This window comes from Sparus aurata, chromosome 19 (genome assembly GCF_900880675.1).
Source record: "Sparus aurata chromosome 19, fSpaAur1.1, whole genome shotgun sequence".
NCBI classification, from domain to species: domain Eukaryota; kingdom Metazoa; phylum Chordata; class Actinopteri; order Spariformes; family Sparidae; genus Sparus; species Sparus aurata.
In genome coordinates, this window is record NC_044205.1 from 10,370,256 (window position 1) to 10,389,912 (window position 19,657).

At 41.2% G+C, this 19,657-nt stretch overlaps 1 protein-coding gene across 2 annotated transcripts; it reads right to left on the bottom strand.

Annotated features, from left to right (window-relative positions):
* Positions 1–76: 76 nt before the first annotated feature.
* Positions 77–12,474, bottom strand: LOC115569752 (copine-3-like). Of its 2 annotated transcripts, XM_030397835.1 has the most exons (17): positions 12,345–12,474; positions 11,168–11,360; positions 10,805–10,984; positions 10,563–10,637; positions 10,347–10,418; positions 9,711–9,791; positions 9,508–9,597; positions 5,039–5,137; positions 4,750–4,836; positions 4,415–4,474; positions 4,081–4,214; positions 3,676–3,730; positions 3,480–3,531; positions 2,709–2,842; positions 2,261–2,497; positions 2,041–2,155; positions 77–1,522 (listed from the first exon to the last, which is right to left on the bottom strand). In XM_030397835.1, exons 2-16 carry the CDS (start codon positions 11,327–11,329, stop codon positions 2,045–2,047), a joined length of 1,629 nt encoding a protein of 542 aa, XP_030253695.1. In that variant the 5' UTR covers positions 11,330–11,360; positions 12,345–12,474; the 3' UTR covers positions 77–1,522; positions 2,041–2,044. The 2 variants fall into 2 exon arrangements, with proteins under 2 accessions (XP_030253695.1, XP_030253694.1); XM_030397834.1 differs by lacking the exon at positions 2,041–2,155.
* Between the last annotated feature and the right edge of the window lie 7,183 nt (positions 12,475–19,657).

The window sequence follows — 19,657 nt, forward strand, 5'->3', positions numbered from 1 at the left end:
AGACAACACAAAAGGTGATCTTTCAGTTGTTGCTCTAATATTTTTGCACCTATTGAAGGAGGAGCTGACGATTGTGTAGGTTAGATATTTTATTGCAGTGCAAATCGTATAAACATGCAATACGGATAAAGAGTTATATAAGACAATGCCACAGTAATCGTGCAAAACGGTCACTTTGTGAAATGTATTAGGCCACTTTCATAACAGTTAGAAAAGTGAGGTTTGATTACTTCATTTTAAGACAGAGCGAATTTCTTATCATATCTGTAAAAACATACATTTTATCACGAGATTCTCCTTGTTATACATTCAACAAAGTCATGCAGAAGCACCAAATATAACGTCAAATCAGATGTGGAACTGAATATAAAAAGACTGAAGTACAAAACAGCAGCAAGACAGCAACAAAACATTTTTTGTAGTGTAAAATCTACAAAAGGTATTAATTTTTACAAACATTATTAATCCATTTTTATCAATCCATTATGTAAACATGACTTAATTGTTCTTGGCAAAGCCATATCTTTGTTTATGGACTTTGTGTCAGTGGAAATGTACACCTCTTACACTTTCCAAGCAAACATGGAAGTGTGAAGTGGTGATTGCAGGTATCGGAGGAGATGACATGGAGAACACATTATGTCCTCTAACCCTTTCACAATACTGATTCTGACAGACTGATGAGATGAAGGCCTCTATTTTTCCACATAACACAGGCCCTGTGTCAAGTTACACTAGTTTCAATTAGTGCCTTGGACTGCAGATCAATAGAACAACGGGCACCTTAGTATATGAAATGATATGTAAATGTGACATTAAAACATAATATACATAAAAGTATCCATGTTAATATGTTACTGGTTATAAGGAAATGCTTGATGATATGTGTGTACGATGGCTGTATACTATTGATACATAGTATTTACAAATCTTAACAGGACAGGTTGTTGAATGCTCAAATGGCCGTGGTAGACTTTGGATTATGATTGAAACACTGTAGAGCTATATATATATATATATATATATATATAGCTATATATATATATATATATATATATATATATATATATATATATATATATATATATATATATATATATATATATATATATATATATATATAGTAGGAATTCAGTCATTTAAGGGAACTTCTGCTCCTAGTCCCATTTTGTATCTGAACAATATGATGCATATATGATACAATAAACTACGTGGCCCATGGTTAAGTTTCTGTTTTGGCACTAAGGGGGAAGAAGTTTGGGCATCACTGCTTCAGTGCGAAAACACAAGCGGACTCTGCTCCAATAATCCAGAAAAAAACAAGTGTCTGCTCAGTATTTGGAGTTGGTACACTGAGAAGAAAGGTTGGTCCTCACGATACATCACTGGTGGGTGCTGATGCTGAAAGGTCGGTGACAGGTCCGTCACCTTGGGGCGGCTTCAACTTCATGGTATTGAAGAAGTCTGTCACTTGGCCAGGGACTTCTGCCAAGACGCTCTGAGCTAGCATTTCCTGAGGACACTGAGGAGAAGATGAAGAGACAGGGGGCCAAGTTGAGAGTGACAAATATATATACACACGATTTAGAAGGAGAAAGTAGGGGAACTAACTGTTGCAACCAAATAAGAGAAGCAGGGGGTCAGAGACATGAGCCACAGGTTAGTATCACAAGCATTTACTGATTATTTAATCATGATTAGTATATCAGTGTGTGCACACATCTGTATTATCTGAGCAGCACGCTGCCGATACACAGTATTAAGGAAATTGCAAGCATTTGCACATTTTTGCCAATAGAGTGATGTTATACCACAGACACTGGCAACACTCTTCTGTTTCATGTGTAATCATACTGACTAAAAACATTGCTAAGGTTGCTCACTACAGATGTTCCTATGGTTATTGACTTAATGTAAAAAGTGCGTCAGAAGTTTTGAAAAAGGTTTTTAAATAAAGACATATGTCATATTAAAAAAGCAGCTTTTTATCAAATGTGCGGATGAAGGAGGGGCATGGGGTCAGGCTCGGGGTACTCCTACATTTCTAGGAAGGGTTGGGTTCGCTGGGGGGCTTCAGGTGAAATAAATTGAAGAAGGAGGCCACTTGGTCAGGCAACTCTGCCAATACACTTTGTGCGAGGGCTGCAGTGCCAGCCTGGAATAAGATTCACACATTCAAATGTGCGCATTATTTAAGAATTATGAAGAAGCTTAGGGTACATGCATGCTCTTAAAGACTTTGTTTTATGACATTGCTTACATTTTGGAACTGCCTGAATGGCACAAACTGCACAATGTCCCGCATGGCGGCCTCGCCTGTAGCAGAACGTAAAATTCCATCATCTCCGTCCAGGAACTCCATGGCACTGAAGTCGGCCCCGCCTACTCCAACGATGATGATGGACATGGGCAGACGAGAAGCGTGGACGATGGCGCTGCGGGTCTCATCCATGTCTGTGATCACTCCGTCAGTGATGATGAGCAGAACAAAGTATTGCTGTGAAACAGTCAGATAAAAAGGTAACAACATGTGAACCAGAAGGAATAAAGTGGAGGTGGTTTTTACTTCACCATCACTTGAAAATAGAATTGATTGAGATCCAGTTGTTCCTGTTTTGTGGCGTCTTTCATACCAAAACTACAATAGCAAATGCTTGCACACAACAGCTACAATTAACCTACGTTGATTAACTTGAGAGTAAACTCACAGAGGCAGTTTGCTGCTGCATGGCTTGCCTGCCAAACTGGGCGACGTGGTTGATGATCGGGGAAAAGTTTGTGGGGCCATAAAGCTTCACCTGGGGCAGACACTGCTGGTAGGCTTGAACCACACCCTCAATACCTAAAAAACACACACACGCATTCACACACGCACGCACGCGCACACACACACACACACAGTATGCTTTTTTAGATCTTTCAATGCAATTGAGCAAGTTTGGAAATCAACAACACACTGTAATATGATGGTCAAAAAAGTCATAAATAAAGTCATGGTCGAGTTTGTGGTTGTGATTTCCTGTTTTATTTTGACCTTCTGCTCTCATGTGTGTTGCTTTGCCTTTCATGTCCTCCTTTTGTGTGATTTCAGCCCTTTTTCTGTGTTCACCTGTGTCTTGTCAGTCAGTCAGCCCTTGTGTATTTAGTCTGTGTGTTCCATGCTGTCTTTGTCAGTTTGTCTGTTTTGTTGCTGTGTCTTCCTGTGGTATGTTTCTGTTTTTTGTTCCTGGCTTCATTATTGGTTGCAACTTTGCTTTTGGATTTGGAGGTATTGTATGGGTTTTTGAGTTTGGATTGGTTACTAAAAGCTTGATTTTTGTTCCCAATCCTGCCTGCCTCTTGAGTGTCTCGCATTTGGTTCCTCGCTGTTTTATGTTAGAGCAATGATAGATCTCTTCCATTTATTTTTATTGTATTCATGTTCTGTCTCATTTAACAAACAGCAGTGTGAATTCACAATAGCTCCAAGGAATAATTACCCGCACAGAATGGATTTGATGGGTGGAAGTTGATGGGAAACTCGTGGCACACCTGCAGATACATATGATTCATCATCTGGATCCCATACCAACTTATTTGAGTGCAGACTTTTTGGATCAAATATGAGCTTTTCGTATCTTATAGAATTCAAATGCTCACAAGTAAAAGTATCTTTTAATTAACACAAACAATCACCTGCATTGTTGGAGGGATCTGGGCTCCAAATCCAAAAGCAGGGAACATCTTGTCACTATGGGAAGGAAATGATACAAAATATTTGCTCAAGGAAGTTCACAGAAACATATGAGGATGCAGACATAAGAGAGCCCTTTCCATTCTCTGAACCTCTTTGTGTTAATCTGAAAACTTTTATCTCAGACTTCAGGCATTGATATCGAAATGTTACAGGTTTGACAAGTAAGACTGCCATCAGGACTTGTACAACCAGGTCAGTCATTCATTGCTGGAGTTCTTTATGTTGAAACATTTTTGTTAGAAAAACTCTTTTTCGCTGTAAACATTTTTACTGTGCTTGATGCTTTATGGTGGATTTTTCCTCTCCTCTGTGACACCAACATAATGCAATACAAGTTAATTTACCTGTCATAGTCCTGGATGACATTACCCACAGCCCAGATTGCAGCCAGGTATTCATTATAGCCGTTAGGGTTGATGTAATGGAGGGACTGAGGGTACCTGGGATCCCCGTTGGAGCCGGTGAAATCAATAGCAATCTGGCCCACAGATAAATACAGACAATATCAAAAGTGGACAAAACTTTCACAACGTCAAAATGAATTTTTCCTGAACACTCTAAATGCTCAATTTATACTGTATTGAGAAATAAAAATCATAAAATGCAAAACTCTGGGATTTTTGGGTGCGTTTTTGCAAAGATTAATGAAAAGAGATTCATAAAAAATGTACTACTCACAGTGAAGTTAATCTGACAGCCGCCCATAATGTAATCGAGAAAAGTGTACTCTTTCACTACCTGAAAATAAAGTGACAGACAATCATTCAACTATTTAGAAAATGATATAACAACACGCATTCTGTAATGCCGTTTGTCTACTTACCTTTATTATCTTAAAGTAAGCCAAATTCAACAAAAAATGTGTATACAAAGTTTTAGACATGCATGTAGTTATGCTGTTTAAGCCATCTGAAAATGTCTTCATTTGGCAACTGGCTTTAGGTGGAAAATGCTTGTTCCAGACGAATAAAACAATTAGTTCAGAAAGAAAAAAGAATAAACAACAACAGTACCGTGCACTTTTTTATAATGATAACACCAGAGTTTTTGTATCCTTTCTTCTTCTGTTTCTTCTTACTATTGATGCACTCAAACTCGGCCTAAGAGGAGCACAAACAAACGTGTCAGCAATGTACTGTATATGTATACACGCACTATTCATGAATATATGCCAAGCTTCATAAATGCCAGTGAGAATGCAATTCGGAGGAAGCCATGTTTTGTATTTCATCATCTCTTCTTTACATTTTTGGTTAAGGAAAATGCCAAAAAGTGACAAACACACATGCATACAGAGCTCACCGCATATGACTGTGATGCCTGCTGTACTTGGGAGAGTGTGGTCTGGAAGGATCCGATGAAGTCATGTGATCCACTGTTGTTGTAGTCATAACAGTCCACCTGGGACGCACAGACAAGAGAAACAAGTCAAATCTAGTCAATTCTCTAATAACCAAGGTGTGAAAATCAAAGCAGATGAGACAAAAGCATGCTTTAGGGGTGAAGCTTTAATTTAAAGGCAAAACCCAGATATCGAAAAATCTAACAGAAACAAGCACACAAGCCCTCTATTGGGCAAACAGGATGGAAAAGGTGCCACTACCTCCTCACACAGATACACAGGGAACCTGCTCAGAATCTCACCTTCAGTGTTGAGAAAACAGGTGGAAGACAAACAGATGTAGGCTCCAGAACAAATTAGACAAACTGTGTGATGCGACAGTCGGTCTACAGATGGACAGCTAAGGAAGCTAATGGATAACTAAAAATGGCATCCATCTTAACGGAACACGTCTACCTTTTGTTAAATTGTCCCATTGGTTAATTTACCTGTGTATAATTAGTATTATTTATCAGGTCATTTAAATAATGAACCTAATGAATGATAGTAGGCCAGTAGCACTGACAAAGAAATGTATGTCATATGCTTTAAAAATACAAATAAAAATAGGGCTGCCTAACAGTCAACTTAATGTTAGTTTTCATTACTCGCACACAGAAAAAACCCTCACACTCTGTAGCTGGTGGTTAACTCAGTTAGCCCTGCAGCTAACCAGGGAGAGTTTTGGTGTTTACACCATTAGCAGGACCGCCATGAGCAGGAGGCTTTCAGGAATGAGCCCTGGAACTGGGCAAGTGGGCAGTGAAGCCAGGGCTCAGCAGACCATCAGGGTCAGTTTAATGAGGGGGCATATATTAACTTTTACTGGGGTCATTAACACAAGCGAGGACTTTGACTGCCCGGACAGATTCAGGCGACACTTGTGTGCTGTTACACTGCGTCGAAATAAATTAACAAAATATTCAGGATTCCGGAATAATCCGTGTACCCTTCGTTCTTTGGTTTTTCCGTTTCAAAACCAAATTAAAATAACAGAAAAACAACTTTGTTTTTCTGTTATCTTGTTTTAAAACCAGAACGGAAAAACGGAAAAACAGAATAACACAAAATCACACATTTTGTAGCTGTTATTCTGTTTTAAAACAAAAACAGAATAACGTGAAAATTAAGTTTTTTGATTTTTACTGTTTTGTTATTGTGATATTTGGAAAATTCGGATTTAGGAGCGGCAGCGCAGTAATTGTAATTCATGTAATTCACACAGAAAGCTGCGCTGCCGCTCCTAAAGAGACGTGACGGTAGACCTCATGATGATGAGATCGGGGTGTTTCCCCTGCGGTTATTTATCAAAATATACACCTGCACCCGGCGTTTAAAGGGACCCTGCGGTTAATTGAAACCCGGCTATTATTTGGTAATAAATGGTACATTTACACCCCGCTTTGTACGCCGGAGCACATCCGCGATTCATTTACAGCCTGGAGGCGGAGTGCTGTGTGTCTCCTCTCTGCTCTGACTGCAGGCTGGACTGCTGCACGAGGCTACTGAGAGACTGACCGCCTGTGAGTGCTTTTGGACGGGGGAGGGACTCACGGCAGCATCCGCTGCTCGTTGAGCACAGTACCTGCAGAGTGATACGTGCTTCCAAGTCAGAGTCTCCAAACACCAAAAAAGTCTCCAATAACACCAGTAAAAGTCGCTAGATTTTTTGGTAGTCGCTTTTGACAAAAAAAGTCGCCAGAAGGATGATTTGTTTGTGGGTTATAACAGTCCCAACCACTTGCATTTCGACATGGGGGGAATTTTAGTTATTTTATTTAATTTTTTTTTTATAATCTTTTTTCCGATTTTTTATTTTTCATGGAGCACAACCTTCGCTGCAGAAGTAGCCTATGTTTCAGACGCCGATCTGGAAACGGCTGTGATTACTTCTATAAACAGGGTAGGCTATGTGTGTATGTAGCCTATAGGCATATACTGATAAAATATTGATTGACATTCTGCTCCGGAACATTAACTCGTCCGGTCCGCCCCCGTCTCAGGAGAGAAAGAAGGAGAGACGGAGCAGCTCCAACAATTTAAGTGCGCCCTTACTTTATGGCCATAAAGTCTGTAATAAGGGTGCACTTAAAATGTTGGAGCGGCTGGCTTGACTACGCGGAATTTTAACCAAATTCCACAACCTGTTGTAACCTACACACACGGAGCGGATCCAGTGGAAATTAGGGGTCACCCTCTCCAGAAGAGAAGTCCATATTAGGAAATGTGCGTCACGCACCGAAGGTGGACGTGATCTCTCTCATAATGAGCTGCCAATGAACACAATAGGTCTGTCTGAGCCTCTAAAACACCTTTTTATGTGATAGTCAGCATCAGAAGGAATCTAATAATGGACTAATGCAGTGGTTCTCAACCGGTGGGGCGGACACTCTCCCGGGGGGGCTCGAGTAGGCTACAGGATGGGAGGGGAAAAAAAAAAATTCGGAAAAAAGATTAAAAAATAAAAAATAAAATCACGAAAATTCCCCCCATGTCGAAATGCAAGTGGTTGGACTATTATAACACACAAACAAATCATCCTTCTGGCGACTTTTTTGCCAAAAGCGACTACCGACAAATAGCGACTTTTACTGGTGTTATTGGAGACTTTTGTGGTGTTTGGAGACTCTGACTTGAAAGCACGTATCACTCTGCAGTTACTGTGCTCAACGAGCAGCGGGTGCTGCCGTGAGTCCCTCCCCCGTCCAAAAGCACTCACAGGCGGTCAGTCTCTCAGTAGCCTCGCGCAGCAGTCCAGCCTGCAGTCAGTGCAAATGAATCGCGGATGCGCATGGCCGCCGCCGCCGCTCCGGCGTACAGAGTGGGGTGTAAATACCATTTATTACCAAATAATAGCCGGGTTTCAATAAACCGCAGGGTCCCTTTAAACGCCGGGTGCAGGTGTATATTTTGATAAATAACCCCGAAACACCCCGATCTCATCATCATGACGTCTACCGTCACGTCTGTTTAGGAGCGGCAGCGCAGCTTTCTGTGTGAATTACATGAATTACAATTGCTGCGCTGCCGCTCCTAAATCCGAATTTTCCAAATATCACTATAACAAAACAGTAAAAATCAAAAAACTTAATTTTCACGTTATTCTGTTTTTGTTTTAAAACAGAATAACAGCTACAAAATGTGTGATTTTGTGTTATTCTGTTTTTCCGTTTTTCCGTTCTGGTTTTAAAACAAAATAACAGAAAAACAAAGTTGTTTTTCTGTTATTTTAATTTGGTTCTGAAACGGAAAAACCAAAGAACGAAGGGTACACGGATTCGGAATGTACCGCTAACGAGCTGCTCGCTTCATCAGTGCCCCCCAAAAATATTCATTTAAATAATGAAACCAATCTCATGAACGTGCAGCAACAACTTCAACCTAGACTGTCAACTAGAAAAATCTGTAGTATTGGACAGCCCTTATAACTGACATCAAAAACCTGATGAGTTCAGGTTTATTGTGGTCAACAACTAACATTAGATGTGAAATCATACATAAGCTCCTTATCCAAGCAGGAACATAAAACTGACCAACATAAAACCCGCATCATTTAACAGGTAAGTTGACCAGTGTGCCAAAATTTCCCAAATTTTGTTTTCATGTATTCCTTGAAGATAGATGTAGATGCAACTAGGACTTTGGCCTGTCCTGTTATTATCCTTCCCAAGAAGAAGAATGCAGTGAAGAACACTCACGGTGGGGACAGTCAACTCACTTGCACTGTTGACTGGAAAGCATCTCTTCCTGACAAGTGTGCTTTTATAGGGTTAGAGGGTGGAAACAAAAAACATCAACATACATAAACTAATGCTACCACACATTGCCTTATTTGAGAGATGGATTATCAAACCCTTGTAAATGCACATGAGTTATTCCATAAAAGACAGGCAGAGCTCCCAGTGTGGCCTGGATTCAGTCTCTCTATAGTTTTACATGACAAACTGAAAATGTGTCGGTGATTAAAAATGTTTGTGATTGTTAATGTTTTAGTAAAAAAATGAGCTGCACCATCTCTCACAATAAATGTATGAAACAAGTTGTTATACTTTGAGATGATACCCATTGTAACACTCTCTGGAAATCAGTTTTACCGGCTCTAACAGGCATCTTCACATCACCTCAGGTTGAGCTAATTCTTGACTGAAAGAGAAGGTGATGTTAGATATTGACCAAGATGAGACAGGGGGGATTTAACAAAAAAATCAGTGAAAATAAGCAAAGCCTTCAGCAGGTGGAAAAGCATTTTTAAAATCTACAATACCATAAAATTACCTCCCGATAGCGACAATTCATACAAGCATGTATGCGCAGAGGCAGTAGAAAATGGCTGCCTTAAAATCAGTCACAAAGCCCTACAATTAATGTGTATGTGAGTGTGTGTGTGTACCTTTATAGATTTCTCCACATCACCTCCACAGAGTGCCTGCACTGGGATTCGAAACGGTCTCCATATTGGGTTCAGGTTGTTTTTCACCACCTGTATAACACAGATAAAATGTCAATACACATTATACTGATGGCTTTACCTGCCCATGCACTTTCTAAGTATCTGTGGACCAGGTGGCATGGTATGCAAAGAGTTATCTGTACCTCTGTCCTGTGAGCGAGCTGCCATCCAGTTTCTGTCTGCTTGTAGAATTCCAGGAAAGGGTCGGACTTGCCAAAAAAATCCTGTGGATAAATAAGTAAACAACATACAGTTGGTGTGTGGTTGCTCACCGTGGATACCGACGATAGAGGTAATAATCCATAGTTGAGCCGTTTTGACTGCATCGATACAACACTTGATGGGTGTATCATGTGTGATCCGGCCATAACAAGCCTTACGTATGTCCATTACAGTATCTGTGTTTACATTCTTCAACGTACTGATGCAACTGGAGTAACATCCATCTACACCTCTTTCAGTCTCCTTCCAATCTTTCATGCACTGTGATATCTTGGGTGAGCCGCAGTTCAGCAGAGTGACTTTTCCAGATGTGTGTAACTAAAGAGCAGCAGGACTAAGCCTTTTGTCCCAGCTTGCCTGATGCTAAAGCAGAAACTACAAGAAAGCCAGGCCAACCAGTCACAGTACTTGCAGTCTTCACATGCTGTCATTGTAGCTGCCAAAGCCCTAACTGTGGTTGTAGTGAAAATTACACTACACAACGGTTTTCTAGTCAGATCAGTTTAATCATTTCTGAATTCATACGATTAATTCAAATGCACAGTAGTATTCAATACCTTTTTATCCAGTTTTCTAGCTGCCGCTTCAAATTGCACCACCCTGTTGTCTGTTCTTTCTTCAGCAGATATCTACACCATGGGGACAGCATTATGTTAAAAATAGTGCATAAGTGCAAATACAACAAGGAACAACACATAAACTCAAAATAATACCAGATGGCAGAAATTCCTATAGCAGATTTATCACCACCAATCTGAATAAAGGCAACTCACGGTAATGGTTCCTTTCCCTGCAGGTCTCCTGTCCTTCATGACAAGAGGTTTTTTTAGTTTCCTGGAGGATACAATCTGGAGTGGAAACAAATACACTTTTATTTTCATAGCCATCAATGTAAATGCCACTGCGTTTCAGTGATAAAGGACTGATATGCTCAACCCAGATGAAGCGACAGAAGCATGAGGAAAAAGCTTTTGTGATGATAAATGACTATTCAAGATAAGCATACAGGGCTAACCTGTCCCAAGGTACACTCCAGCTCTCCCAGGAAGTCGGCGTCTTGCAGGCTGCCGATGTCGCTGTCAATGTCGTGCAGTTCAAACCTCAGCTTCTGCACCATCTCAAAGTAGTAGTCAATCACAAAAGTCTTGGAAAACTGGGGATTGAGGCAGTTCTCGATTTTCTCTGTCCGTCCAATCTAACACAGACAGATGTTTCTCAGTCATGGACTTTTTTTGTGCATGGGCTTGTGTTGACTCACAGCAAACTGACATTTCCAAAGTGACAAAAAAAACATACAGCTGAGGTATCAGTTCAAATCATTGTGTACCAATACTGGAAATACCGGAATATACAGTTTACAACATGCTGACCTACGTACCTCACACCAGTGGGGCCCTGAGCTGTTCATGTAAAGCACACACAGAGGGTCAGACTTTGAGAAGGTGTCCTTGTCGAGAAGATTCTCACAGGAGACGCTTATAGCCACCTTGGTCACACAGTCAGTGGGCCCCGGCCCCGCGGCTCCTACTGCTGCCATCATGCCCTGGAGGACACTCACTCAGGCACAGGGGCTGACAGACATCGGCACAGGAAATAAGGATTCGGACGTAATCCCTCAAAATACCACACCCACAGTGAGCAAGTTATGACTGATCTATGCCTTCAGTTGAGAGCTGCAGCCTTTTCCATTTGTTTGCAATACTTGCGCCCGCCCCCTCGTCTTAAGCAGACCCTGATCTTGTCTTTAGTCCAGTTTGGCTGTCTCAGTCTATAGCTTCTATGAATGTTTGAAAAAAAGCACACCAGACTACTGTCAAAAATCTCATCATGATTGTGAATATGAATGGAATGTGAAGCCCGTTTTATAGCAGGCGTCTTGTGATACGTTAGAGTCGTTCATTCCGACGGCACATGATCCACTTATGGCCTTTTCAGTGTCAATAAAATGTCGTTATTTTCCATCACTGTACTGATATGATCCAGCGTCAAGCACTGTGCCAACACTGTTGGGGTTTGCGGGACTCAACACCACGTTTAGACTGAATTATGCAGTGGGTGGGATTGTGGGAACGTCTCAAACAAACGAGGGGGCTATCGTTAGCAGAAGCCTGCAATTTACTGCACAGAAAACAGAATAATCTTAACCAAGAGACCAACGTTGACGTAACTAAGTTAATGTTACGCTAGGCACGTTACTTACGCTAACGGGACGAGCTGTACTTGACATTACTAGCGTTAGCTTCCCAACCCCACAGCTCAGCCACTTCACCAACGTTTGGCTACTGCTTTTCAAATGTACGAAAAGTTAAAAGCGTTTAGTCCACCTGGCTTCGTTAATGTAACTAAACTGACACCCAAGTTCCAGCCAAGTCAACGTCACATGATACGAAGAACAGTAACGTTTTACAATTGGTAACGTTACCATTTCAGTCACACTGCACCGTAAGTTAGCGATTGACGTTATGTTATGCTGAGTAGCTCATAAAAAAACTTTATTTCTATTTATTTTGACAACGAAAGAGTATCAGAAGACGTCTACGCGCCGCATATCCTACCTTGGTCGTTAGCCAGATAGCTCGCTGTGGCTGCTGGGTGTTTTCCAGTAGAGATGGAAACAGAGGAGCTAGCTAACTGTTGTGGGCGGTGCCCAGTGCGCTTGTTTTCTGTTAGGGAGACACCCGGCGGTGTACCGCGCACTGTGCGCAGGAGCTGTAACCAGGAGAGGAACTCCAGCCTGGACCAAGAGGACCCAGAACCTCCACAGATTGAAGAGGACCAGAAGGAGCTCTGCAGCAGTCAAGAGGGAGAGCAGCTTGTACTTAAGCAGGGGACTGATACCTTTATGGTGAACATTCCTCATAAAGAAAGTGACCACAGTGAACTAGAACCAAAAAGTGACCAGCAGCTCCTCTCTCACAACTCTCATGTAGCTGAGATCCTGAGTCTCTGTGTCTCCTTTCTGAGGAAGGGACATGGAGACTTGACATTTAGTGGAAATTCCCTTAATATTGCTTAGACTCAGATGATTAATGAAACGTGGAATTTGAAGTAAATGCATGCAAATCTATGTAAAGACCTAAAACAGTGGTCTAACATTTGGTCAGATCCAACTGTTGACTAGGGCTGCCACAAACGATTATTTTGATAGTCGACTAATCACCGATTATTTTTTTCGATAAGTCGACTAATCGGATCATACGTAAATTGAATGTAAAACATACAGCTTATTGCACCAGCATGCAGCTGCTCTTATATAACCATCATCAGCTTGAAGTGTTTAAGGTATGCTAACTAAAAATAAAGACAATTAAGATGATAGTTCATTAAACCTTTAATGAAATATGCAGCGTGTAGCAACAAACACTTCTTTAACTGTGTAGCATAAAGTGCAAACAGCTGAGTAAAATAAGGATAAGGCACTGGCCTAAACAACACAAAAACAAATACTTGAGGTTTTTTAAGTTTTTCTCTCCTTCATTTGTCTCTGGAATCAAAGATACGTAGTAGTTTATACTGTGAATATGGTTTACAAATCTTGTTCGTAACCAAAAGCCGATGTAGCCTATGGTAAAAGATGCAATATATATTAATACCACATTCTGTATGATTCTATACGAGGCAGAGTTATGGAAATGTAGGACACATGAATGTAATTATTACACTCACTGTCTCCCCTATAAACTCAGTTAATGTGAATAATATCACTATTCCTACAATGACATTTAAACAGGGGGAACGCATCCTGACAGCTTGGAATATTACTGTCAGATACTGTTCCCCCTCTGTTCAGAATGAAAGGAGGCTCACACATCTTTCAAATTCATACTCCTGACTTCTTTCCCAACAACAGACAAGTCCTGTGATTTTCAGGCGGATATCATTAAATATGACCATTTAAACAGGGGGAACACATCCTGACAGCTTGGAATAGTACTGTCAGATATTGTTCCCCCTCAGTTCAGTATGAAAGGAGGCTCACACCTCCTTCAAATTCATACTCCTGACTTCTTTCCCAACAACAGACAAGTCCTGTGATTTTCAGGCGGATATCATTAAATTTGACCATTTAAACAGGGGGAACGCATCCTGACAGCTTGGAATATTACTGTCAGATACTGTTCCCCCTCTGTTCAGTATGAAAGGAGGCTCACACATCCTTCAAATTCATACTCCTCATTTCTTTCCCCACAACAGATAAGTCCTGTGATTTTCAGGCGGGTATAATTAAATTTGACCATTTAAACAGGGGGAACGCATCCTGAAAGCTTGGAATATTACTGTCAGATATTGTTCCCCCTCTGTTCAGTATGAAAGGAGGCTCACACATCCTTCAAATTCATACTCCTCATTTCTTTCCCCACAACAGATAAGTCCTGTGATTTTCAGGCGGGTATAATTAAATTTGACCATTTAAACAGGGGGAACGCATCCTGACAGCTTGGAATATTACTGTCAGATACTGTTCCCCCTCTGTTCAGTATGAAAGGAGGCTCACACATCTTTCAAATTCATACTCCTGACTTCTTTCCCAACAACAGACAAGTCCTGTGATTTTCAGGCGGATATCATTAAATTTGACCATTTAAACAGGGGGAACGCATCCTGACAGCTTGGAATATTACTGTCAGATACTGTTCCCCCTCTGTTCAGTATGAAAGGAGGCTCGGACATCTTTCAAATTCATACTCCTGACTTCTTTCCCAACAACAGACAAGTCCTGTGATTTTCAGGCGGATATTATTAAATTTGACCATTTAAACAGGGGGAACGCATCCTGACAGCTTGGAATATTACTGTCAGATACTGTTCCCCCTCTGTTCAGTATGAAAGGAGGCTCACACATCTTTCAAATTCATACTCCTGACTTCTTTCCCAACAACAGACAAGTCCTGTGATTTTCAGGCGGATATCATTAAATTTGACCATTTAAACAGGGGGAACACATCCTGACAGCTTGGAATATTACCGTCAGATACTGTTCCCCCTCTGTTCAGCATGAAAGGAGGCTCACACATCCTTCAAATTCATACTCCTGACTTCTTTCCCAACAACAGACAAGTCCTGTGATTTTCAGGCGGATATCATTAAATTTGACCATTTAAACAGGGGGAACGCATCCTGACAGCTTGGAATATTACTGTCAGATAGTGTTCCCCCTCTGTTCAGTATGAAAGGAGGCTCACACATCTTTCAAATTCATACTCCTGACTTCTTTCCCAACAACAGACAAGTCCTGTGATTTTCAGGCGGATATCATTAAATTTGACCATTTAAACAGGGGGAACGCATCCTGACAGCTTGGAATATTACTGTCAGATACTGTTCCCCCTCTGTTCAGTATGAAAGGAGGCTCACACATCTTTCAAATTCATACTCCTGACTTCTTTCCCAACAACAGACAAGTCCTGTGATTTTCAGGCTGATATCATTAAATTTGACCATTTAAACAGGGGGAACGCATCCTGACAGCTTGGAATATTACTGTCAGATACTGTTCCCCCTCTGTTCAGTATGAAAGGAGGCTCGACACATCTTTCAAATTCATACTCCTGACTTCTTTCCCAACAACAGACAAGTCCTGTGATTTTCAGGCTGATATCATTAAATTTGACCATTTAAACAGGGGGAACGCATCCTGACAGCTTGGAATATTACTGTCAGATACTGTTCCCCCTCTGTTCAGTATAAAGGAGGCTCACACATCCTTCAAATTCATACTCCTGACTTCTTTCCCAACAACAGACAAGTCCTGTGATTTTCAGGCGGATATCATTAAATTTGACCATTTAAACAGGGGGAACGCATCCTGACAGCTTGGAATATTACTGTCAGATACTGTTCCCCCTCTGTTCAGTATGAAAGGAGGCTCACACATCCTTCAAATTCATACTCCTGACTTCTTTCCCCACAACAGATAAGTCCTGTGATTTTCAGGCTGATATCATTAAATTTGACCATTTAAACAGGGGGAACGCATCCTGACAGCTTGGAATATTACTGTCAGATACTGTTCCCCCTCTGTTCAGTATGAAAGGAGGCTCACACATCCTTCAAATTCATACTCCTGACTTCTTTCCCCACAACAGATAAGTCCTGTGATTTTCAGGCTGATATCATTAAATTTGACCATTTAAACAGGGGGAACGCATCCTGACAGCTTGGAATATTACTGTCAGATACTGTTCCCCCTCTGTTCAGCATGAAAGGAGGCTCACACATCTTTCAAATTCATACTCCTGACTTCTTTCCCAACAACAGACAAGTCCTGTGATTTTCAGGCTGATATCATTAAATTTGACCATTTAAACAGGGGGAACGCATCCTGACAGCTTGGAATATTACTGTCAGATACTGTTCCCCCTCTGTTCAGTATGAAAGGAGGCTCACACATCTTTCAAATTCATACTCCTGACTTCTTTCCCAACAACAGACAAGTCCTGTGATTTTCAGGCTGATATCATTAAATTTGACCATTTAAACAGGGGGAACGCATCCTGACAGCTTGGAATATTACTGTCAGATACTGTTCCCCCTCTGTTCAGTATGAAAGGAGGCTCACACATCCTTCAAATTCATACTCCTGACTTCTTTCCCCACAACAGATAAGTCCTGTGATTTTCAGGCGGATATCATTAAATTTGACCATTTAAACAGGGGGAACGCATCCTGACAGCTTGGAATATTACTGTCAGATACTGTTCCCCCTCTGTTCAGTATGAAAGGAGGCTCACACATCCTTCAAATTCATACTCCTGACTTCTTTCCCCACAACAGATAAGTCCTGTGATTTTCAGGCTGATATCATTAAATTTGACCATTTAAACAGGGGAACGCATCCTGACAGCTTGGAATATTACTGTCAGATACTGTTCCCCCTCTGTTCAGTATGAAAGGAGGCTCACACATCTTTCAAATTCATACTCCTGACTTCTTTCCCCACAACAGATAAGTCCTGTGATTTTCAGGCTGATATCATTAAATTTGACCATTTAAACAGGGGGAACGCATCCTGACAGCTTGGAATATTACTGTCAGATACTGTTCCCCCTCTGTTCAGTATGAAAGGAGGCTCACACATCCTTCAAATTCATACTCCTGACTTCTTTCCCAACAACAGACAAGTCCTGTGATTTTCAGGCTGATATCATTAAATTTGACCATTTAAACAGGGGGAACGCATCCTGACAGCTTGGAATATTACTGTCAGATACTGTTCCCCCTCTGTTCAGTATGAAAAGGAGGCTCACACATCCTTCAAATTCATACTCCTGACTTCTTTCCCAACAACAGACAAGTCCTGTGATTTTCAGGCTGATAACATTAAATTTGACCATTTAAACAGGGGGAACGCATCCTGACAGCTTGGAATATTACTGTCAGATACTGTTCCCCCTCTGTTCAGTATGAAAGGAGGCTCACACATCCTTCAAATTCATACTCCTGACTTCTTTCCCAACAACAGACAAGTCCTGTGATTTTCAGGCTGATATCATTAAATTTGACCATTTAAACAGGGGGAACGCATCCTGACAGCTTGGAATATTACTGTCAGATACTGTTCCCCCTCTGTTCAGTATGAAAGGAGGCTCACACATCCTTCAAATTCATACTCCTGACTTCTTTCCCCACAACAGATAAGTCCTGTGATTTTCAGGCTGATATCATTAAATTTGACCATTTAAACAGGGGGAACGCATCCTGACAGCTTGGAATATTACTGTCAGATACTGTTCCCCCTCTGTTCAGTATGAAAGGAGGCTCACACATCCTTCAAATTCATACTCCTGACTTCTTTCCCACAACAGATAAGTCCTGTGATTTTCAGGCTGATATCATTAAATTTGACCATTTAAACAGGGGGAACGCATCCTGACAGCTTGGAATATTACTGTCAGATACTGTTCCCCCTCTGTTCAGTATGAAAGGAGGCTCACACATCCTTCAAATTCATACTCCTGACTTCTTTCCCAACAACAGACAAGTCCTGTGATTTTCAGGCTGATATCATTAAATTTGACCATTTAAACAGGGGGAACGCATCCTGACAGCTTGGAATATTACTGTCAGATACTGTTCCCCCTCTGTTCAGTATGAAAGGAGGCTCACACATCTTTCAAATTCATACTCCTGACTTCTTTCCCAACAACAGACAAGTCCTGCGATTTTCAGGCTGATATCATTAAATTTGACCATTTAAACAGGGGGAACGCATCCTGACAGCTTGGAATATTACTGTCAGATACTGTTCCCCCTCTGTTCAGTATGAAAGGAGGCTCACACATCCTTCAAATTCATACTCCTGACTTCTTTCCCACAACAGATAAGTCCTGTGATTTTCAGGCTGATATCATTAAATTTGACCATTTAAACAGGGGGAACGCATCCTGACAGCTTGGAATATTACTGTCAGATACTGTTCCCCCTCTGTTCAGTATGAAAGGAGGCTCACACATCTTTCAAATTCATACTCCTGACTTCTTTCCCAACAACAGACAAGTCCTGTGATTTTCAGGCTGATATCATTAAATTTGACCATTTAAACAGGGGGAACGCATCCTGACAGCTTGGAATATTACTGTCAGATACTGTTCCCCCTCTGTTCAGTATGAAAGGAGGCTCACACATCCTTCAAATTCATACTCCTGACTTCTTTCCCAACAACAGACAAGTCCTGTGATTTTCAGGCTGATATCATTAAATTTGACCATTTAAACAGGGGGAACGCATCCTGACAGCTTGGAATATTACTGTCAGATACTGTTCCCCCTCTGTTCAGTATGAAAGGAGGCTCACACATCCTTCAAATTCATACTCCTGACTTCTTTCCCAACAACAGACAAGTCCTGTGATTTTCAGGCTGATATCATTAAATTTGACCATTTAAACAGGGGGAACGCATCCTGACAGCTTGGAATATTACTGTCAGATACTGTTCCCCCTCTGTTCAGTATGAAAGGAGGCTCACACATCCTTCAAATTCATACTCCTGACTTCTTTCCCCACAACAGATAAGTCCTGTGATTTTCAGGCTGATATCATTAAATTTGACCATTTAAACAGGGGGAACGCATCCTGACAGCTTGGAATATTACTGTCAGATACTGTTCCCCCTCTGTTCAGTATGAAAGGAGGCTCACACATCCTTCAAATTCATACTCCTGACTTCTTTCCCAAAAACAGACAAGTCCTGTGATTTTCAGGCTGATATCATTAAATTTGACCATTTAAACAGGGGGAACGCATCCTGACAGCTTGGAATATTACTGTCAGATACTGTTCCCCCTCTGTTCAGTATGAAAGGAGGCTCACACATCCTTCAAATTCATACTCCTGACTTCTTTCCCAACAACAGACAAGTCCTGTGATTTTCAGGCTGATATCATTAAATTTGACCATTTAAACAGGGGGAACGCATCCTGACAGCTTGGAATATTACTGTCAGATACTGTTCCCCCTCTGTTCAGTATGAAAGGAGGCTCACACATCCTTCAAATTCATACTCCTGACTTCTTTCCCCACAACAGATAAGTCCTGTGATTTTCAGGCTGATATCATTAAATTTGACCATTTAAACAGGGGGAACGCATCCTGACAGCTTGGAATATTACTGTCAGATACTGTTCCCCCTCTGTTCAGTATGAAAGGAGGCTCACACATCCTTCAAATTCATACTCCTGACTTCTTTCCCCACAACAGATAAGTCCTGTGATTTTCAGGCTGATATCATTAAATTTGACCATTTAAACAGGGGGAACGCATCCTGACAGCTTGGAATATTACTGTCAGATACTGTTCCCCCTCTGTTCAGTATGAAAGGAGGCTCACACATCCTTCAAATTCATACTCCTGACTTATTTCCCAACAAGAG

Bases quoted from the DNA above. Each gene is read 5' to 3' on its own strand.
- LOC115569752 (XM_030397834.1), bottom strand. From the start codon at position 11,329: ATGATGGCAGCAGTAGGAGCCGCGGGGCCGGGGCCCACTGACTGTGTG. The intron at 9,792-10,346 runs GTATTGAATACT...ATTTATCCACAG, and splicing joins CTAGAAAACTGGATAAAAAG to GATTTTTTTGGCAAGTCCGA. The intron at 3,532-3,675 runs GTGATTGTTTGT...ATGTATCTGCAG, and splicing joins AGATCCCTCCAACAATGCAG to GTGTGCCACGAGTTTCCCAT.